At 46.2% G+C, this 23,425-nt stretch overlaps 3 protein-coding genes across 3 annotated transcripts; 2 read left to right on the plus strand and 1 right to left on the minus strand.

The window, feature by feature from the left end:
• Positions 1-6,896: 6,896 nt before the first annotated feature.
• Positions 6,897-9,631, minus strand: F5147DRAFT_779937 (uncharacterized protein; the record flags this gene model as incomplete). The annotated part of the gene is made up of 6 exons (XM_041442378.1): positions 6,897-7,613; positions 7,661-8,628; positions 8,677-8,792; positions 8,843-8,971; positions 9,025-9,404; positions 9,461-9,631. The coding sequence occupies 6 exons, from the start codon at positions 9,629-9,631 to the stop codon at positions 6,897-6,899; spliced, it is 2,481 nt and encodes an 826-aa protein (XP_041286616.1).
• A 3,405-nt stretch (positions 9,632-13,036) lies between these two features.
• On the plus strand, positions 13,037-13,874 carry F5147DRAFT_657885 (uncharacterized protein; the record flags this gene model as incomplete). Its single annotated transcript, XM_041434345.1, has 7 exons — positions 13,037-13,105; positions 13,197-13,211; positions 13,262-13,304; positions 13,350-13,383; positions 13,429-13,471; positions 13,522-13,656; positions 13,848-13,874. The coding sequence occupies 7 exons, from the start codon at positions 13,037-13,039 to the stop codon at positions 13,872-13,874; spliced, it is 366 nt and encodes a 121-aa protein (XP_041286617.1).
• Positions 13,875-20,494: 6,620 nt separating this feature from the next.
• F5147DRAFT_586160 (uncharacterized protein) lies at positions 20,495-21,401 on the plus strand (the record flags this gene model as incomplete). Its single annotated transcript, XM_041431909.1, has 2 exons — positions 20,495-21,227; positions 21,274-21,401. Coding segments are annotated over 2 exons (861 nt in total), but the record flags the coding sequence as incomplete, so codon positions are not given.
• Positions 21,402-23,425: the final 2,024 nt, after the last annotated feature.

The raw sequence follows: 23,425 nt of genomic DNA on the forward strand, positions 1-23,425 counted from the left end.
AGCAAGGAAATCCAATCGATTGCGGTGATTATGTCCACTGCATTCGGTATTCGCCGTCTGGAGAACATCTTGCCATTGCAACATCTGCGGATGTTCAAATATGGAATTCAAATAGCAAGGAACAACTCAAAACCTTCAAGGCTCACGCTGCGTTCAATTCAGCATGGAATTACTCGCTTTCATGGGCGCCTGATGGCAGAAGGTTGCTCACAGCGGGCTCCTATCTAGATCCCACTATACGGGAGTGGGATACATCAACGTGGGAAGAGGTTGGTCATCCATGCAAGCCCGGCAATAGTACTAAGGGCATCAATACCCTTGCTGTGAACCCCACTGGCACCCTTGTCGCCTCCACGTCTCATGATTGCCATGTCCGCCTCTGGCGACTGTCGGATCGGCGAATTATCGCCTCATTCAAGCACTCTCACACAGTGTGCTGTGTCACCTTCTCCACCGATGGCAAGTACATCCTCAGTGGAGGTTTTGATAAAAAGATTTCACAGTGGGCAGTGCCCTCGTATGATTCCAAGGCATGTTTTGATTCTTCACCCTTGATAACGTACAAACCATATTTCCTGCAGATCCTCGATATGGACCCGATAACCCGCAATGCATGCATAACTGGGGACTTGGATACTGCTGAAGCACGGCTAACACAACGGATTAATGATGACAATAGCGACCACAACGCGTATGCCAATCGCTCATTTGTTAGGGCGCGAAAAGATGACTGGGACGGTGCGCTCCATGATGCACTGAAGGTGAGATACGTTGTTGGACGCTCACCATGAAATTGACTAAACTATGGTAATTTAGTCCATTGCGATGCCCTCCTTGACAGGGTATCTCTCCAGCGCCATCGCACTTTGCGGAAATCAGCGGATTCAGGATGCAATGAAAGAATTTAACCTTGCGACCATGTTCACGGATGGACATTCGAAGACCATTCTTCTCTTAATAAAGGCAGGCCAAATCTTTCTCCCACATTCCTGATTCATCACGGTTTTCAGGCCATTGCACTGTTCAACACAAAGCAGCAGCATTGCGAAGCAATACCCCGCATTCAACGGCCTTCGGACGCTTCTCCCAATGCTGATAGTCTTGTTTGCAGTATTGTGGAAGTAAGTATTACCGACTCACTTCTCGGTTGATACTTATTAGAACTTTACATAAGGTTTATCTAGACAACTTGGGTGGCATGTGTTGTAACGGACTCGGAGGTGCGGGAGACTTCACTGCCGCTGTCAACACCATCGCTGGATCATCTGAATCCGCCATTTGTTCTGAATATGAGGACTTTAATGTGGTGCGAGATGTGATGCAAGCGAAAATACTGTCATCGCCTAACTTCATGATCTATGTAGCTCTTCGGATGCGACCTCAAGTTAATGTGGCAAAATGCAAACCAGATACGATGCGATGCATTCCTCCAGGCAGGTGGGATTAGAGAAGCCCTCGAATCGTACCGACATATGATGGATATGAGTGGTGAAGCTACGAAGGCTAACTGCCTTGCTTGGTCCACTAGCAAGTCTTTATCAATGTCATCGGGCCCAGCTCTCACCTGAATTTTCACTCAGCATTCAAGCAAGCCTGCAGAGAGCATTATACTGCCAAAGGATTTACTGACATAGTTGCAAGTGGAGATGCCGCATTGAAGGCGGGTAATTATGAAGAGGCTATCGAGCTACATTCAGCGGCAATCAACCTGGGTTCAGCCAGTGACACCATCTTCGCAAACCGCAGTAAGGCAAAGTTGGAACAAAGGCTATGGGAAGATGCACTTCTCGATGCACAACAGGTACAATGGCATCTATTATTCCGTAATCGACGTTTTCATTTTGGTGATAGGTCATTAAACTCAGCCCTTACAATTATCTCGGATACAAAATGAAGCATGCAGTGCTTCGTGTCGCACAGTACTACGATGAAGCTATTGAAGCCTTCCAAGTGATGCTCTCCATGTTGGATAATTCTCCCGACAAACGACAAAAAGGTAAGTCATGAACAACGCATCCTAAAGATGCTTGACCCTTTCTTCAGATTTGTTCCTGAAGTATGCCTCTCGATCCCGCATAGAAGTAGAAATCCAAAAAATTATTTCCGATCGCATGCAACACATCCCGATTCGCATACTTGACACTTCCACCGGTCGCTTATATGATCGAAAGACACGACAGGAGGCCTTCAAGACGAGTGTGGAGTACAAGGAACTTTTATCATCAATCACGAAGCGCACAGACCTCCAAACGGAGCGCATCGAAGAGGTGGTGGTGAAGTACTTTAGTTATGTCATGTTATCACATAGGTGGGAAGGGAAGGAGCCGCTACTGTGCGACATCCAGGGCAAGAGCGTGTACGAGTTGGAGTCAGTCGGCAGCGTCAGGAAGTTGCAGCGGTTCTGCGAAACTGCTCGTGATGCTGGCTACCGCTGGGCGTGGAGCGATACATGCTGCATAAACAAGGTAGACATTGAGGAGCTCCCACAATCCATCACCTCCATGTTTCGCTGGTACCGGCACTCAGCCCTCACAGTTGTCTACCTATGTGACATCTCACCTTCGTCGGGATCTGGCGCACTCGTCAACAGCGTCTGGATCACCCGAGGATGGACACTCCAAGAATTCCTGGCTCCCAACATCATTCTCTTCTACCGAAATGATTGGACCCCGTATCTTGATAATCCTTCTGACAACCACAAGGAGTTTATCATGCAAGAGTTGAAAGATGTTATGGCCATAGATTCGCGGATTCATGTCACCTTCTCTCCTGGGACGGATGATCCCCGCGAGAAACTCGTATGGGCATCAAAGCGCGTCACCGAGAAGCCGGAAGACATTGCATACTCGTTATTCGGCGTCTTCGGCGTCTACTCAAGCGTAATGTATGGCGAGGGCAAACAGAGTGCGCTCGGGCGGCTCTTGGGGGGGATTGTTGCCAAGTCGCGTGACATCAGCGTCCTGGACTGGGTTGGCAAATCATCCGATTTCAATAGCTGTCTGCCAGCCGATATTACGTCGTATGGATTAACATCCTTGTTGCCATGCTCATCCAAAGCCGAGATTCAGGCATCGATCTCGTCGCTACGAGTTGCTGAGGATGAGGGGATGGCTTTAGAATTGTATAACAAACTTTACGACACAGACCCCGTCGACTTCTCAAACCAGCGGTTATATCTGCCTTGCATCGAGTTCCGTGTCACCAAAATCAAACGAAGGCACGATCAAGATGAAAAGAAAAACTTCACGTATGACTTGAAGGCAAAGGGGCTTCGTGACTTGTCCATCATCACAGACGAAGAACTCCATTCCTCGCGAGAAAATTCGACTGTACCGAAATTCTTGGTCGTTCGTCCCTGGGACTGTCGTCTCCTCGAACTGCTTGACCATTCGAGCGATACGGAGAGCATCGACAATCTATCCTGTTCCCCATCCCCGTCAGACAATTCATCATGTCCCTCATCCCCGTCAGATTCACATGGCGGGTTCGCTGGAGAAGACGAGTCGCTTGGTTCGGAATCGGGCGAGCAAGCGTTACAATTAATTGCTCACCTCAAACAGCCTTTCAGGGCATTTTTGCTAATGCACAAACGCGGCAAAGAATACACGAGAATCGTATCAGAACATGATATTATTGCACGAGTCGAAGAAACGACTTCTATCCAAAACATGACGAAATGGGTCAAGAGAGTACAGGTGGTGTAGCTTTGAAGAGTAAAGGAATTTTCAGATACCCTTCCATGCTGTTATAGACGCTCCTCCCGGCTTCGACGAGTGAACTCTCAGCAGTCTGACAAAGGAGAAATGCGTACGCGTGCACGTTCAGGATACGATACATGCGCTAACGACGTGTTCATGCACAAATAAAAGCCTCCCGCATCAAGGAAATCGCTTTTAGCATGGAATACGGAGGTAAATTCATTTCACGCCGAGCCCACTCTTTCACCGACAACGTCGCCTCACAACAGCTCTACAAATTTATAGATATTACCCACCCAGTCACAGGGAAGCACAACAGCGCGCTCATCCTGGCGCACGTCAAGTAATTCCATGTGCGCAAGTGCAGGAGGATGCGAAGATACAGGAGGCATTGACGACTCACGCACCACCATGAAATAGAACGAAGGAGTCATTTTTTGGTAACACATACCATAGATCATAGACAAGACAGGTTAATCGATATTAGCATCTACGCGTGATCGACGATTTCCTGTCCCCGAAATGTAGACCTTCCTTACACGCCGTTCGGCTTTCAAGAATAGACAACAAGTATAGGGAATTAGGACCCTGACAACATGTGGCACCCGTCATTGCACTTGCTTTGTAGTAGCACCACGAGACGATTTATATGGACCGTCTTAGTCGGGGGAGGGGAGCCAGCACATCTCGCTCTGAAAGGTCGTGGATGCAGCATGAAATACAGCTCCCATGCTTGGTTTTATAAAGCAGAAGTTGGAGTGTGGAGGGTTGAGATTTCCATAGTGGAAGAGCGACACTAGCCATGTTCTGCCCGGAAGATATTTGAGATCTTGAAATACACCAAGGAAATCCAATGTAGACGTGTAAAGACGCTTAGGGACAGGCTGTGTCCATATGTGAACCAGTCAGGTAGCAGTTTTCAGCTAGTGACGAATGCCTTCCGCGGTGCATGAACGCAGATGGGGATAGCACTGATTAAGAAAATGATGCTGAAAGAGGACGTTGCGCCAGACATGTCGTAATGAAGCAAATTCGTGCAATGTTCGACATATCTGTAAATGAAGCATAAAGCGGTTCACAGAAAGAGTAGTACTCTGCCGTAGACTTACACTTCCAAGCCTCATGATGTCCAGGACTCCTGGAAGGATACCCCATAACTAGTACGAGCCATACGTCGACCACGAACTCGGAGGGGCTGTGGGCAACATGTTGGCTAGCTGGCACCACGAACATGGGTATCTGAGTCATTGGTGAGTAAAGAACGTGCAACACATGGTCCTGCTGAACAAATTCAGGCTTACGCATTGCCTGAGCAGTGGGTAGTTGCCAAACGTCTTGACAATCACCCTTGCTTTATTACATAATAAAATTGTGCATGTTTGGTTTAATAACCTCCTCAACGTTAACGTTGCAGCGTTGAACGTTGAACATTGTCACAAACTTACAACTTCACTAATTTACTACTCTTTGTTGGAGTCCGAGCGACCCGCTGAGTCGTTGGCCGACAGATCCGAGATAGGAACGATGAGGGAATAGCATGTTACAAGCGCATCCTGAAAGAGCGACGAATGAGCGACGTTTGACGTTGGCTCGTGCTCTCCAATATACGACTACAATTTTCATTCCTATTCTATCCGCACTTATAATAGTTTGCATTTTCGTAGGAACATCTCAGTCCGTTTCCAGAGACTGAGATGTGAGTACATATGTCTACCTACCATTGACAAAAGCTAATGAGCCGTAGATACTTTGTCCGTTTAGCTCTCTCCGCGTTGTCAGTCCATTCAGTCAATTTTGATGTAGAACTGGTACCCCGGACATGCCAAATGTCCGTAGATTGTGTCCAGCTGGTCACCGGCCGATGGTAGTAAATATATGTAGATATGGTACTGGCCAGTCCTGATTCTGCTCATGTGTCTTAGTGTAGCAGCAGGTCTGGCCAGGCATCTTAGACACCAGAACACTGGCCAGACCTGATGTTACATGTATGTATGATTGGTCTGGCCAGCTTTATATTTCCTGACCAGATTGTAGCACCAGGTCTGGCCGGTCATGTAGGGCCAGTTCTGGCCGGGCATAGATAAAATCACAATGTCAGCCAGAACTACTATAACCTATGGATAGAATAGGTCTAACCAGGCATCTTAGACATAAGAACACTGGCCAGACCGGGTGTTACCTGTGGGTATGGCCTGTCCGGCCGGGTTTATATTTTCTTAGCAAATACTGGCCAGACCTTGTGGTACATGTGGGTATGGCCCGTCCGGTCGGGTTTATATTTTCTTAGCAAATACTGGCCAGACCTGGTGTTACCTGTGGGTAAAGCCTGTCCTGTTACAGGGATCTGTAACACCTACTAGAGCCCCAGCTCTCCCTACGCCTGCCCCCGCTCTGCTAGACTCCCCGCGCGGCGGTGCGCCGCCCGTACCTAGAAAGACAGCGGTCTGGACCGCTATGACCCCGCCTGGCGCTATGACCCCGCCCCTGGCCTAGACAGCCTTGTACCTGATCCATGAAGGCTGTACGCCTCATTGACACCCTAGATCAGCACATGCATACCGCATGTCGCTTCATGAAGATCCGGAGCGCGCTTGGCGCTTCCTGTACCTATGCGCAGCTGCCCTTGGCACAGCATGCTTGATCAGAGGTTAAGCCTCATGTATCTTATCTGAACCTCATGTCTGGCTATCATAGATTTACGATATACTATTGATTACAGACTGAGCTAGAATACTTGTAGTACTTCCCTATAAGTAGACACAGATTATTGTACTTAGACTTTACTTTAATCTACTAGGTTCATCCCCAGAACTTGCTCATCTAAGCTAACCAGCTTCCTTGTGTGAGACTGCACTTCTAAGTTGCCCCCATACGACTTAGCACGTATCCGCTAGCCCTACATCTCGACGAGCGCCGTCTTACCGAGATCGTCGGAGGAATCCTTGACGTTCCGTCAAGGCTAGACCACGCTCAGCTTCAGTAGACTCACTCGAGTCGTCGCTGAGAAGACCTATCCTAGTTCGCACACGCCGACCAACAGTCAGCGTAACATGTCCGGCCGGGTTTATATTTTCTTAGCACATACTGGCCAGACCTGGTGGTACATGTGGGTATGTCCTGTCCGGCCAGGCTTATATTTTCTGAGTTCAAGTTGTAGATATACTATCTTAAACAAAGCATGCGCGAGATACAAGTATGCTAATATTTCATTGCTTTCTTGGAGGGCAGCCTAGCTCTGGAAGAGCGACGGATGTCGTCAGTCTTGGTGATCTTGTGTGGCTTTCCAGATTCACCCAACTTGCTCCTTTTTTTCCCCTTCACCTCCACTCTTACCTCTGCCTCCGACTCACCATTGTGCTCCACTTCCACTCTCTGTCTCTCCAGGGACTCATTTTCCTCCACAAGCTTCTTCGTTTCCTCCTGCAGCTTCTGCATATCATCCTTTAACCTCTTATTCCTTGATTTCGCCTCCTCCAACATCCTCAACTCTTCCTCCAGGTGCTGCCTGACCTCCAACTCGTGATCCCTTTCCTTCTCCTCCTGCTCTGCAGCACGTTGCTGACCCTCCCTTCCCTTGAGCGTTGGAAGCATCCTACCTCTGACAGTATCGACCAAATCTTCAACAAGGCTGAGGATCTTGATATCTAAGGTCGAGGCACCAAGGTAAGTGGGGGTGTTGTGAGGGGCTTCGTCCACCTCATACTTGATAGCACGTTTACATTCCCTGAGCAGTAAGCCGAGACCCAAAGTGACGCGCATTCCTGAGGGCAAGCTAGTGATCTTGGCAGATGCGATCATGTCCAAAAAATTTTCTACAACACCATCTTCGGAGTGCACAGCATTGGGAAGGTACGATTCTTCCCAAGACCATGTTGCCCAGGTAGGCCAGTCCCTTTGCTCCTCAGAGCTTGGTCCCTACACCATGTGAGTATTGAATTCTGCTCATTCAATGACGAACATACCTTCTCCAAGTCTCTGACCCCTTCAACCAACAGCAGGTATTTATCATTATTGCTCAGGGACTTCAAGAACTGCACGCGATCCTTCATTGGAACTGCTGCGGGTGCTCCTTCTTGAGCGCCAGATGGCCTAGCAGCCGGCCCTGTTGTATGTCCTGCAAAGGATGTTGTGGCTAAGTCATCTTCTGAAGAGTCATCGTCAGCTGGGCTGATGGTACTTGGTGCAAGGCGTGTGCTGGCTAGGGCACTGGAGGCAGCCTTGGTCCCGGCCGGCCCTTTGGTACGTGGTGTGGGGGGTGTGCTGGCCGAGGCACTGGAGGCAGCCTTGGTCCCGGCCGGCCCTTTGGTATGTGGTGTGGGGCGTGTGCTGGCCGAGGCACTGGAGGCAGCCTTAGTCCCGGCCGGCCCTTCGGTACGTGTCATAGGTGGCTTGGCTGAGGTATCGTCCTCGTTTTCTTGACTGATTTCCACATATACCTTTTTGTCCCCCTTATAGGGAACTGCGTTCTGCAGGCTCTCTTTGCTCATATCAGCAAGCTTGCCTGCAAGGAAAATAATCAATCTTTGCTTGGCTGCCCGTCTGACTTCCCAATGGTCCCACAGCTTGGTGATGTCGTCAGCCCTCAAATGAGAGGGATCCCTCAACAAGAAACCCTTGGGGAGGCACTCCAGGTCCAAGTACAAACTTGGCTTAGCCACAACCTCACGCCAAGGTACTGGCTTGGTACTGTCAGTGAAAACTTCTACCCAACCAACCTTAAGTCCCATCAAAGCTGACCGAACAGACATCAACTCACTGTACAACGCATGGAAGATCCGTCGGACTAATTCTTGCTGTCCTTTCGCATTGATACCAGCGCGTGAAGGAAGCTTTGCATAGCCTGTCTTGTCTAAGACAAGTTCAGGCAACTTATCCTTGGTATCGTCCTCGTCGTCCTCATTGTCTGACACTCCATCAGAGTCCTCAGGGTCTTAAGATTCTTTAATTATTGTGTAGTCAATACAAAATGAAAACTCACAGAATTCCGACTTGGACCACTCCGCAAATTTTGTAAAAGCATCAGATGTCCATTCTTTGTTGCCGCGAGAACTTTGTGTGAACACTTTTTTGCCATTCAAGGGCTTAGACTCATGGCTGAATAATAACATTGAGTTATTTTACTTCGATCAGACAATATCACTCACACGACGACACTTAGAGTCTGATCAGATTTTTTTTTGTGACTGACTAGCATCACAACCTGACACCCCATAGTACGATGAATTTGTTCTGTAAAATCGTCCAGGACTCTTTTGAGGTTCCTCTTCCGATACCTGCCAGTATATGTAGTTATAGGAGATACTGAGTTGAGAATATAAATACTTACATTGCCTGCGCTTCTGCTGGTGCGCCTTCCCTATTCCACTTTTCCTTCGCATCCTCTACCTCCTCACGTTGCGCAGGAGTCATATTGTTAAACCAGTCCCTCGCGTGTCCTGTACGGAATTTAATCGAATGTTTTCCCCCCAACTTTGATTGCTCCTCCTTGTCATAGTCATCGATTTCCTGCTTGAACAACTTCTGTGCGACATCCCAGTCAGTAATTTCCTTCTTGTAAAATGCGGCATCCTTTGGACGAGCTGCCATCTCCCTCTCCTCAGGGGATACACCAAGTGCTTCATTGTCCTGTTCATCTTCCAGGAACTCTCCTTCAGCTTGAATATCATCCTCATCGGTTAAGAACTGGAGATAGTAGCGCCTAATGGCCTTTTCATATACAGGCAAATAAGTACTATTTTCTATACAAAATAAGCCATACAAACCTTTCTTAAAGGCTTCGGCAAGGCAGCAGGATCCTCCAGTGACTTATGTTTTGTGACAATCTGATTGCATATTGTCTTCAAAATACTTTGATGTGTTGGTGCCGAAGCAGTAACAAACTTGTCCTGGTGGATAGCTAGTATTCCCTCGAAAGACTCATACCATTTGTCCATGATATGTTTAGTAGTAGAAATAAGGATATGAAGTGTTTGCGACACGTAGTCAAGGGTCGGCCGCACAAATGTTCCAAACACGATCACATGACCTTTGACATGTGATCATGTTTGGAACATTTGTGCGGCCGACCCTTGACTACGTGTCGCAAACACTTCATATCCTTATTTCTAAACCTGTAATTAATGAAACCGCTGATGAATGCACAAATGGAGGCTCACAAATCAAATCAATTGCAAAAACATCTATCTAAGTAACTAGTGTGAAATAATTCAGTTGCGCGCCTTCTTCCTAGTAGACTCAGTCTCATCTAAACTCTCTTTGCTACTCCTTGGACGTTTGGCTTGGCTGATGGAAGATGTGGCCGAAATAGGTGCAGACTGAACAGACGGAGATGGGAAGATGGCAGAAGGGGACTGAAACCAGCCGCTGTTCCTGCTCTTAGCGGCGTTGACAAGGAAACCCGGAGGTTTGTCAATCTGGAACCTATGGGGAGACTTTCCCTGGCTCTTACCACATTCAGTATGTAAGCAGGTATATATGTACCTACTGACACCTGCGGCCTGGTCTTGAGCGGCGACACCTTGAGACTGTTGTGACGCTGTCACACCGACTTTCTCCGACCAACTATTGGTTGAGCCGCAGAGGGGACACTGTGAAGGCACCTCAATGCCCCACGGCTGTGTCTGTGGGTGGGCGCGTGCGTAAGTTGTGACGAAAAGCCTGGGAAAATGGGCGGCGTTATCCCTGGTCATTGATATGATCTTGGAATGTAGTCCAAGGCGGTTGGAGAGGGAGAGCAGAGAGGGAAAGACTTTGTGGAGATCCAGCTGTTCAATGATGACAAGTTCCGCTAGGGCCAGTAGGAAGTTGGTGGCGACCTGTGGCTGGAACCTTTTGGCAGGAAAAATGATAGCGGATGCTACCTTGATGTCCAGGACAGCCTGCTTGAGCTCAACAAATGCGTCCTCATGTGTGACAATAGAGCCACACACAAGGAGCACCATGTTGGCGGCCTTGAGAAGAGGAAGATAAGGCCGGAATACAGTAGATAGTACCTAGATCACCAATTAGCCAAGAACTTGCAGAATAGATGGATACATTACCTGGGTGACGCTCATAGCAATATATCTACCATTTACCTTACCCACAAACAGCCACCCGCTGTCTTGTTCGGAATGGTTCGAAAAAAATGCAAAAACGCGTCCAGCTCGTCCAAGGTGTTGCGTGAGTTGAGTGACACGTGCTTGCTGCATCTGAGTGTACGCGTCTATCTTCTTGTGTGTTGCGACGTCAAAGACAACCTCCAGGTAAGTGTACCCACCGTTGGGGAAAAAGTGTTCCAAATAGTGCGACAGGAGGGGGACAGGCGTTATCACTTCATCAGTTGCACTGATGATGAAGTGAATGATGGCGACCGGCGTGGAGGCCAACAACGTGCATGACGCTGTAGAGACTCATGCCTCTCATTGTGCAATATGGCAGTTTTCACTGGGGAGTACATGGCACGAACTTGTAGCATCACTCTGCGTGCTACCTGCAGCTATCTCTATATGAGGCGCAGCTTTCCCGCGCAACGCGCGCCATGCGCGCGTACCTTTCCTGCGCTTCACGATGTATATGCGCGCGCGCTTTCCTGCGCTGTAGCGCCCTATAGCGCCAGCCATCCAGAAGCATCCATCCACTGTCCACCAAGTTCCCTAGTGCGTATATTTCCATTTCTCATATTTGCATATCGTTCCATCTTTATTTTTATCATGGACCCTTACTTACATATATCTTTACATACCTTACTCGGTAGTGCTTCGGCTCCGCATGACAGCGCTTAGGCGCCATACTTAAGCGCCAGCAGTACATACATACTTACTCACTTACTCTCCCACCAGAACGACAGAGGACTTACTGGTTACTACCCACTATTCACCTAGCAGAACATAGTAGAAATCTATTTGTTTACACCTCGCATCTCTCTTCTCTTGTCTTACATCATATCATCACTTAAGCAAACTCACTCTTACTCTCTCTCATATCTGTATACACGTGCACGCTTTCCCGCGCTTCGCGCCATACACGCGCGCATTCCCGCGCCTTGCGCGCACCTGCGCTTTCTCGCGCTTCGCATTGGCCAACCAGTAGCGCTTTCAGCGCATACCTCTAGATCCTTGCTGCACTCGCTTCCCCTTTAGGGTCGAATGCACTTGTCGTCTCAAGTATAGCAGACTAGGCAACGCGCGACCTTACAACATTTATAGATACAACCAGGAGCATTGTTCGTGCCTCGCTGTATCGTTGTACCTTCAGCGGCCTCAAACTTGCCGTTGAGCCGGAGGAAATGAGGAAGGACAGGATGCCCTCCTCTGTCAGGCAAGTTGGCGCTGTAGAATCCCTGTAATCACATTAACAGCATAGTCAAAAGAATTAAAAAAAGTACTTACAAAGTAGGGTGCCGGCTTTCTAAGACTGCGCAGAGAATGGCAGGATAGGCAAAGAAACAAGACGTCGACACCTTGTACAATGTCGACATAACCGGTGGGGACTTCAATACAGTGACTGCACATAACGCACGGGCAAGCGTCGCACTTGTACAATACAATGTCACCTTCAGCGCCGTCATGGCAGATCATACACCACTGACTAAATTAGCTAAGATAGACATTATGAAGGAAGAACTTACTAGGCTGTGGATCTCTGCAGGCAGCTCAGGCGCCACCAGTCCACTTGGCAATGGATCCTCCACATATGGATTGGGAGAACCAAGGGGAACACTGACTTTGAGGGCAACACCCCCAGCAGCGTGCTTCTTGGCAGTGTTCTTGGGTGGCATGAGCTGGGGCTATGAGATGTAGAAGCGGTACCGGCCGATGGATTCAACAATAAGAAATCGGACTTACAATAATTCAAACATGGGTGTCACATGATCACGTGAAACCGGCATTGTGCGTACAAAAAGACATGTCTTTTTGTACGCACAATGCCGGTTTCATGCGATCATGTGACACCCATGTTTGAATTATTGTAAGTCCGATTTCTTATTGTTGAATCCATCATGTCTTTTTGTACGCACAATGCCGGTTTCACGTGATCATGTGACATATGGCACGCGTGCATTGTGGATGAGTCGTGTTTTAAACGTGTCTTGTTTGATCATGTGACCCGTGGCACGCGCGCATTGTGGACAAGTATTTTTTGTATTTTAAACGCGTCTTGTTTGATCATGTGACCCGTGGCACGTGCACATTGTGGACAAGTCTTTTTGTATTTTAAACGCGTCTTGTTTGATCATGTGATTACATGAAACTGGCATTGTGCGAATACAAACACAATCAAATATTGCGGCATATAGTGAGCAGGTAACACATTCCCACGGTTGAATTTCTTGTACCGCTCGCTCACCATTGCTCACCATGTGCATCCTCACTCCTCACCACACTTCAGCGCTCATCCCATTGGCCACTTACACAGTCTGCAGCTGTGTAAGTGGCTTATGGGTCACTGAGCATTCTACACTTCAAGGTAGATGTCTTCTTTTCTCGCGTTCCTTGCTGAATATGTTCTTTTCTACAGGTTATATCCTCTCAGGTGAGTCTTCTGTTAAGTTATGCAGTGCTTACCTTCTTTCTTTTTGATAGGATTCCTTCATCATCCGCCTCTTTACTCCACTCATTCACCAAGGTTCGTCTTATCTTAACGTCTCCTGCGCTGACTATTTGTCTATAGTATTTTATTATCATCCGCCCACTCTCTCACCAAGGTCCGTGTTCTTTTGAGCTCTCCTGTGCTTACCGTCTGTCTTCAGCATTTCACTCATTCGTCCTCCTTCAAGTTATGTGCCCTCTCAGGTCTGTTTTATCTAGAGCTTGCCTGCGCTTACCATTTTCCTTTTTTTTAGTGTTTTATTGCCATGCGCAATATCTGCATGGGTCTTTGGGGCTGGGGGAGGTATAGTGTCCACACTGGTGCACCTATCCTCCTCCAATATTTTCATGGGTCTTTGGGGCGGGAGGGAGGTATAGCGTCCACACTGGTGCGCCTATCCTCCTCCAATATTTTCATGGGTCTTTGGGGCTGGAGGGAGGTATAGTGTCCACACTGATGCGCCTATCCTCCTCCACCATTTACTTGGGGTATGGTGCTCAATGTGCGCCTAAATTCGCTTCCTCAACAAGGTAGTTTCATTTGTATTTCCTTAGCAAACACTGACCACCGTTCATGCAGGTATTATTATATGGCGCCAATATCTAATAAAAGGACAGTTTTGATTATATTTGACTTTACAGGTACTGACCAATGTTTACAGATTGTACCTACTTTTATATGTACTGTAGTTAGCAGTACAAGACCGTTGTGGAGAGGGCCCCTCCACAGCGGCCTTGTATTGGCAGAATTTTTTCACTTTATTACTATTTTAAAATGCACAACATGTCTCAGTAGTTTTACCATTATAAAATCACATGCTCCGCTTTGAAATAAAATCACGTGACTTGTATTAGAAACCATATGTGCCGCTTTGGAATAAAATCACGTGACTTGTATACTCAGCGCCCCATATAAGTCTTTGGAGACTTATGCCTATCTGTTACCAACAAGTTTGCAAGATTTGCTTTGATTCAGGACGTTTGATTTGATTTGGAGGATGTTTTTGTTTCATTGATAGTTGAGCCATTGAGGAACCTAGTTACCTGAGCTTATGTGAGCGTAGATGGCCAAATATAAAAATTCAAAATTCAAAAGCCTGTATGCAACCACCTAGCAGCCCACCTTCCTTGTTCAGAGTGCAATTGGGGACAAACCTTCAGTGCGCCCTAAGTGTTGCTTCACAGCTGTACAGTAACTCCCCATATTTCATCACATATGCACTTCACTGAAACTTTTGTTCTGTAACCTTTACAACCGCCACCCCTCTTCATCCTTGTGACTCACAAGTAAAGCTCCCCCATTTCATCACATATGCACTTCACCGAACAAAACTCCATTCTTCTGTCCTTGACTCCTTGCCTCACATCATATTCTAACTCACAAGTAAAGCTCCCCCGTTTCATTGCGCGTACGCACTTCACCAAACAATGATAGTGGTGAAGGTTATAGAAGAATGAAGCTTTGTTCGGTGAAGTGCATATGGGATGAAATGGGGGAGCTTTACTTGTGAGTTTTGTTCAGTGAACAGCCATCCCTCTTCATCTTCTAAACTCACAAGTAAATGTCCCCCATTTCATCTTCACCGAACAAAACCTCATTCTTCCGTAATCTATGCACTACATAGTACAAAACTCCATTTATTATTACCCATCTTTTCATTGTTTTATTGTTCAGATCACCGCCATTCTTCAGTGCTTCAGTAACACCTTGACCCATTTTACAGGAACCGGCAGGCCCAGAGTACCCTCTTCTAATGTTCGACAGAATTATGTAATTACCCATGGGGATTCTCCATTAGGCTACATTAATGTGTGACATGTTGGCATGTTCATTTATACTTCCGACGTGACAGGTTTGAAATTTTCCATCCACTCCGACTTACAATGGGGGATCCTGTAGCTTTACTAGCCAAAAGGCTCAGTAGCCGCGTTGATGAACTCCTGTGTGATTCCTCACCGTTTGAATTGTTCACACAGAACAACATTGATGAAAAATTACTACAGAGAGCCAAGTAAGCAATTTCTAAGTTGTTTTTCTGTGCCACTCAACAGCCATAATTTAAGGACCAGATTGTGGAATCAGTGGCAGAACATTCTACTGTCTGCTAGTGGCGATAGTGGTACTAATCCGACGATCATTACTGATATTGAAATTTCCAGGGCCGCAGTAATCATTGCTTATGCAGCAGTTAATAGTTGTACGTCTTTATTTGATTTTTCGACTGTACCCGAATTTGAATATTTGACTGCAGTACAAACAGATTGGGATGTTGATCGATTTTCGGACTCTGCTAAAGCCTCCCGAAATACAAAACAAAGAAAGAAACTAGCCAAGTATTTCAAAGCTTCTTCATTTGGTCACATAACCGAGCCCACCACATTGGTTGATAAGCATGGAAGAATCCTAGCTTGGTATCTCCCCAAGATCCTGATGCCCGACCGAATGGTATGACTCTCACGAATATGAAAACCCTATTTTAAACTGTTTATAATCTAGGAACACATCAACGAGTCCATCAAGATACTCAGACCTGTCCTTGATCACTCTTTGCCTAAGCCAACGGAACAGGCAAAACAGCCTCGGCATTCACAAGGCTTTGTCATACCCTCTGGCGGAGGAGAATTTGGAGCAGGACGGGTGACTATGTGCCCCGGTGGTTTCATGCAACATCATGAAGTGAGATTTTTTTCATATCCGATTCACAAGACAAAAGTAACTCAATTGAGTTAGCGGCTTCAAGATCTTTTATATCAATCAACTTCTCTGTCGTCACCCATAGTTCAATATTGGTTGTCTGAAATCACAGCAACCGAACAATTCTGGTCCGCTATCACCAGTATTATTGCACCCCATCAGTATCTTGCTGGCATGCAATGTATTTCTAGCCTGAAGCAAGCGGTCAAGACTTCGAATCCAGTTGTTTGGCCCTCAGATTTTTCTGGAATTGAGGTGATTGTCAACCGGGAGACACCGTATCATCGCGATCCAGGAGCATCACCATCATTTTATGACCTTTTGGTGAGCCTCGGAAAAGGTCACCAGGCTATATTGGATCTGCCTGACATGGGTGCCGAGCTACAATATGACCCTGGGAGCATGGTTTACATTTGTGGTAAGGTACTGGAGCATGGGGTCCCAAGGTGGCGTGATGGGGAGAGGATCGTAATCGCCCACTTTGTCAAGGACAAAGTTCATGATAGGCAGAGTATTCCTAGACCGATGTTTCCAACGGACTTGGAATTTCTCATCAAAGTGGGGGCAGGTAAAGGAGAAAAACCTGTTAGTAGGAAGAAGGGCAGAAAGAATGGGTTGAACAGGGGAGAGTCCAGAGGTAGTAAGTAGAGACAGTTATTCATTTGTGATAGCCGAGATTTTTGGATTTGATTAGACAAATTTTTGACTATACACTTCATTTCACATTATCATTCCTTGGTTGAAACATCATGTCTGGGCAGAAAAAAAATCGTCTTAAGGCTGTTTCTTATTCTTTCAAACACAGAGGTAGCCTATCCAAAAAGAAAGACCTGTATGTAGACTATGTTGCCTACAAGCCTACCAGAGACAAGAGGGGAAAGTCCTCATGGGTCGAATCCTGTGCAGATCCACTGTATGAAACATCAATGGACCCTTCCTCCCCCAGCAGCCCAAGGAAACAAATGAAAGAGAACCATGCAGAATTTGTGGATGTCGAAGCCTCTCAGGAAAGTTTGGGTGACTTCATTCTGGACACAGAGGATGGTCACCAACCAAGAAAAACAAAGGTGTGTCGAGTAGTTTCTAACTCGCTGATAAAAGTTTCCTCATGCATGCTATAGACACAAAACGACTTCATAGCAGAATATCTTCATTATTGAGATGTATATCTAGATATAATTCTAGATTCAGAACAATTCGCCTGTGCAGGGATCTGCGAGACATGTCAGAGTGCTGAGGCCACATTCAATTGTGTAACCTGTGCTGGTGACCATGGGTGGTGTTGTCCTTGCTTGATCAGATCGCATCAGTCATTACCTTTCCACAAAATTCAACTTTGGAACAACATGTGCTTCCAGGACGTCACTCTTGCTGACCAAGGATTCATATGGTACTTAGGCCATGGAGGAGAGCCTTGCCCTTCATATGGAGCTTCGAAAATTCACGGGGATCAAGACGGGAGAGTAGATGATATTACAGAGACAGGCCCCTTACCTCAAGATACCACCCCTGTGACTATTGTACATTCATCAGGAGTGTTCACACACAACGTATCGTGGTGTCATTGCCAAGGATCCGATCCTCAGCACCTGCAGCTCCTGAGAGCACGGCTATTTCCTGCCAGCTCCACACGGCCCAGGACTGTTTTCACCTTCGAAGTACTGGATCATTTTCTCATTGACGCCTTGGAATGCAAGACTTCAGCCAGGAGCTTCTTTGAGAAACTTACAAGGTTGACAAATAATGCATTTCCAGATACTGTCCCAGTGAGTGAGAAATCTATATTTGTAGTTCAAAATTCCAATGGCATCTGTAGGATCGTTATCGTGAACTCATGAGAGTATCTCGACTGTGGAGAGACTTGAAGAACTGTAAATGGTTTGGATTTGGCCATAATATGAAATCAGGACCTGGCCCAGGAGATCTTGCCCTTTTCTGCCCTTCATGTCCTCAGCCAGGAATCAACATGCCTCTTGATTGGGAGCAGAAGTATGAAAGGCAAGTCAATTATTATTACTGGTGCAGCGAAACTGTTACAAGTAACATCGGTCACGTGGCCCCCCTATCATTTTCCCTTCATCCTCGCCCTCACCACCTACCGGCTCGTCCTCCTTTACCGACTTTCCGTTGACCGGATCCTCGGGACCGTTCCCGTCCCTCGCATCATCCGCCTCTATGCACGTGCACTGCACGTTCCTCTTCTGATTCGACCACCAATGTGGTCCCGCACCTCTGACTCGGTCTGACTCGTGCCACCAATGTGGCTTTCCTCTTTCTGTTTCCCCTGACTGCGGATTCCCGCACGTTGTATCCTTACCGTTGGTCCGTTCCAACGTTTCTCGGTCTCATTCCACTTTCGACCACCCATCACTAATCCGGCTATGTTGCCAACGCACCTATACCATATTCACATCCCCTTTACCCTTACCTACTGTGCGGTAGCCTTGCCCTTAACCCTCTCCACTTAGTATAAGTAGTCGGTCACCTTGTATTAGATTCTCTAACTTGAATCTACTCAATCTTCCCTGGAACATACTTCCCTCAGAAGCCCCCTCAGCTTCTGTCTCTAGTATCTTTTCTTAGTCGCTCCTCGCGGCTAAGTCTATCCTCGATCGACCTCATCGTTCGGACAAGACTATCCTTACCTTGAGCGACTTCTAAGACATCCGTCTCAGAAGTCACGTGACACGCGCGTACTGTGATATCTGCCGACACGACCGTCGCCAGTATCACTTGCTATACCGGACCCTTCCGGTTACGTCACGAACGTTAGCAGTCGACGCCCCTCTTAGGGCTCTGCCTAACAGATCTATTTGAGTGCGTAACAGAAACCATAGCTAGACAGTGGCCGGTTGGTTGCTACGTGTCGTATATACTCATGGCTGTTGAGCAAGGTGAACTCTGGCCAGTACACATTGTACATAGGCCAGTAATGCTGCAGGCTGGACATATGTGTGTATTTACCCTGGCCAGTACACCTGGTACAGTGGCCAGTACAGATCTTGGCCAGGTTTTTCCTAAACCTGGCCAGCCAATAGCTAGCCAACGTATGTGTGGTGCTGGTTGAGGTCAAATAGCAGCAGAGGATGCTGGCCAGTACTGATTGTACAGCTAGTGCAGGTAGTCCAGCCGGCTGTCACCATTGTGCTGCGATACTATGTGCCTTGTAAAGTGCACTCTGGCCAGACTGTCTTGGTTATGAAGAACTCTCCAAAGAATTATTATGGTTCAATAATGCTAATTTTGGATGTTCAACACAGGTGGCTTGTCATGAAGAGATTTGTGGTAGATGGAAATTTTACCGCTCAGCACATGAACATGAGACAGCCGAAAGAGGACATCTTCCTCTCAGATGGTTTAGGTTATATGGTCACAGAGGGAGAATATCAAGCTCACTTGGCCTCAGCTACAGAGAGTAGGGAGGTGAGTTGGGTTGTGTTCATTTTACAAGTATGCTGAACAAGTTGGAAGAGGTCTACTTGTAGCAACCATCATGCAGTCAATACAGCAAATACAAACCGAGGCAACCTCAGAACTACAGGGGTGGGGGCCACTGCTTGTGCAAGGCATGGATGTTTCATTCCCCACTCTGTAGTAGACTTTCAGAAGGACGAACGGCAAGTCTTATTTAATATACTACTGATTGACCGACTTGATGACAAAATCACTTCAAGCCACATGAATATAGATTACTCCATATGCAATGCTATTAAGCATGCTGCAAGAGGAATCAATGACTCCCTGGTAATTTATGATGTGGGCTGCCAGTGGAGTCTTCATTTTTCAGAACGTGTCAACAACTGCTCTAGCTTGACCCTCCCTGATGACACAGAGATTGTGGTTGCAGTGGGAAAATTTCATCTCAGCGCTCACAAGCTTGCTTGTTTTCCCAGATACAGCCTGAACTTTATTGTAGGAGCTGGGCAGGTTGATAGGGAAATTCTAGAGACACTCTGGGCTCCCTTCAATAAGATTTCTCCAACAGCACGTTCTATGAGCCAAGCCCACTGTCAAGAAATCCTTGATGATCACATGCGTAACTCAAATTGGAAAAAACTTGTCCAAATTGGTGAGTGCCTATATTTGGAATCAATTAAAAATCAGTTAAACGGCACATACAGTTAAGATGCTCTTGCAAAAGTACAAACATGCCAATAAGGGCATCGATGACACTAAGGTGCCATTCCAAGAGCTCACACATTCCTTGGAAGTCAGTAAAGTCTCCTCATGGGAGAAAGATGAAAAATGAGCTATGGAACAACGTGGAGAGCATCTTGACATATACCAACTACAAATAGATAAAGGTGAGTTGTTCCTAGGTTCTTTTCATTTTCACATGCTGTTCATTCTGATGCGGTGATTGGAAGCCCCAACAATGGCAGAAATTCAGCTAAAATTAACCGAAACAGAATATGCTAATACTAGCAAACGAGGATCGATATCTTTACTCCCAGTGGTATCAATTTGGAGAATGCTCAGTATGTCATTATATCACCTTCATTTAAGGTACATCTCAATTTTGCTTTAGGGATGCTTTGAGGGGAGATATTCGAAAGCTTCCCAAAGATGCATCTGCCACTCAAAAGGCAGTAGTTGAAGAAAAACGACAAAAACTGGCAGCAAGGATCTCGAAATTTCATGAAATGGCTGATGCCATGACAGAAGGCATCGAAGTTGACACAGGTACGGAGCACATGGATGACGTCAGATTTTGTACTGCAGATATGGAGGAAGAAGAGAGGGAAGCAGCAGATCCCAAAGTGACTTCTGAAGAAATCTGTGAAGAAGTTGTTGCAGAAGCCATGCGGATCTGGATGCCATCATCAATACCTCACGACAATGCTTTAGCCCTTGGCCTAGGTTCTCTACAAGCCGAAGAACTGCAGTTACGGCAGGGTCAGGCAAATGATTGCTTGGAAAAGTTACGGCAGGCTCTTGGCCACAAAGCCATAATTTACCGTCAACATTTTAGAAGTGCAGATTCCACGTGGGTGGGTACCAGGTCAAAGCAAGAAGCTCGACGATGTCAGATCAAAATCGATCAGTGTGTTCAAAGCTATCAGAGGGCCAGGAATGCACTGCAGAGACTAGGAGTAGATGAAGATACTCTGAAGAATGTTTATCAAGAGATTCAGCCGAGTCAGCTTAATGTGAACAAGGAAGTCACTGAGGAGAACAGATATGGGCAGGGATCAGACAGACTAGCTTGGTTTTGGAGGGTGAACAATGGTCATGATTCTCCTGAAGATGTATGGATGGATGAATGTGAGTCATGTTTCATATTCATTCATTATTACATGACAAGTATCAGTCTACAGGCTAAATTGGTTGAAAGCTAAGGCTCGATGGCAAAGGTGGGAGGAGGAGTTGAGTTTGGTTCAACATGAGATGGGGTGGACAGTGGGTTGGTTTAGATACAAGAAGGAAGAATGGGAATGAAGATACCATGAAGCCACAAAGCATGGTCATCAAGCCTATGCACAACGACAGGTGCTCCTGTGGGGAAGGTTTTTAGTGAATGCAGAAAATTCATTCAAGGACAAAATGGTTGTAGTCACTTAATAGTTGTATTCCTAGACTATTCTAACTGAAGTATGTGGCAGGAATATAATAGACATGGTGTACTGATGGTTCAACTGGACTGATTTTCTTTATGTAGACATCGGTCAAAACACCTTCTACAGCATACTGTATCCAATTACATGGTGTACTGATGGTCTGGCCGGACTGATTTTCCTTATGTAGACATCGGCCAGAACACCTTCCACAGCTCATACTGTACTGTATTTTTGCTTGTATTATTCTAATTATAATAGTAAAAAACAAGTCTGATTGGCAAGCTAGTTGTTTTTTTTATTTATGTGCAAGTCGGCCAGGATGATATCTACAACTTATAGTCCTAATATAGTATTTCTTGCCTTAAAAGTGGTAGGGTAGCTCTTGGACACCACCTTCAACTTGCATGCTTACTATGTGCAATTGTCTAACCCTCATTCTGCATGTGTACTTTTGCATGACAAAGACCCAATTCTCACACTATCATCCCTATACACTGGCCAGCACTCACTCTAGGCATCAGCTAATACCTACCCTATGCACCAGCCAGCACCTGGCCAGCACTCACATTACATACTGGCCAGCACCCATTGTACATACTGGCCAGCACCTACCCTACAGACTGGCCAGCACCTACCCTACAGACTGGCCAGCACCCACTCTACATACTAGCCACAAAAAATCTCCATGGTCAGCGATTCAGACAAATACCAATGACTGATAACATAGTTGTTTGTGGGTGGCTGTTTACACTTCCCCAAGCTATGTTCAGACAAAAAGTACTTCTTATGAGGTCAGTAGCAATACCAGTCAATCCAACAGTATGGACGCAATAGAAAATAAAATAAACAGAATGTAGTCAGCCCAACGGTATGGTGATGACAAAAAGAAATTGATTCACTCCAACGGTATGGCAGTGTTTAGAGAACAGAGAAAAGTCAGCCCAACAGTATGGTACTGATAAAAAAAAGAAATATATTGATAAGGGAAACCCTTCCTTCAGTAACAATGCTTCTTGTAATAAATTTACTACAGAAAGTCGTGCGAAATTATAGCAATCACCCCCTCAGCACAAACAGGTAGAATCAAAGGTCAGGACTAATCAGTGATCAGTAGAACTCTTAGTTCACTATTGAACCTGCTGCCAAGGAACTCACGATGAGTATTAAACAGAATCAGGAACGGACGTCCTTGGATTTCAGTACCAAGTCCCCTATTCAACAACTAAAGTCTAGCAGACAAAGAAAACCCTGGCTCAGTATCACTACTCAGATGAGTGAGGTCAAGTGTCACTATCAACTTCTGAAGTCTTCCCACTAAGCCGGTGCTTAGATGGACGTAAAGACAACACAAAGATCTTGAAAGAAATTCAGACAATAACACTGAGACGTGAATGAACTGAACAGAAAAAGAGACAAATGAAAAGAAAGAAACAAAGAAAGAAACAGAAAAAGAAAGAGAGAAAGAAGAAAGAAAAGAAAAGAAAGAGACTAGAGGTTCACCAGTAGAAAATCAAAGAAAAAGTTTGCTCACTGTTGAGCACAGTGAGCTCAAGATATTTCACAGTTGTTGACGATGAGCTAAAGGTATTGCTGGATGTTGCTTACAATGACCTCTCAGTTAGTTGCTTAACAGCTCTTGTCACTGTTGTTGACACTGATCACACTTCACACTCAAATTTATTTTGTGGGGCTTAAAAGTTCCCTATATGCCTCTTTTTATTGGCAAAAGTGGGGTCTTATATAGATAAATTATGGTGGCTGTGTTACTATTTCCCACATTCTAAGGGGAATAGGCTTAGTCAGATTGTACCAATACTATTTACTGTAGTCATGTGCTTTATAATTTGTGTCATCAAGCTTTAGTCATCTCAAAAGGTTGCTTTGTCATGATTTGGTTTAGGGTCA

Source organism: Suillus discolor, assembly GCF_016758755.1.
Source record: "Suillus discolor strain FC423 chromosome Unknown F5147scaffold_95, whole genome shotgun sequence".
NCBI lineage: Eukaryota > Fungi > Basidiomycota > Agaricomycetes > Boletales > Suillaceae > Suillus > Suillus discolor.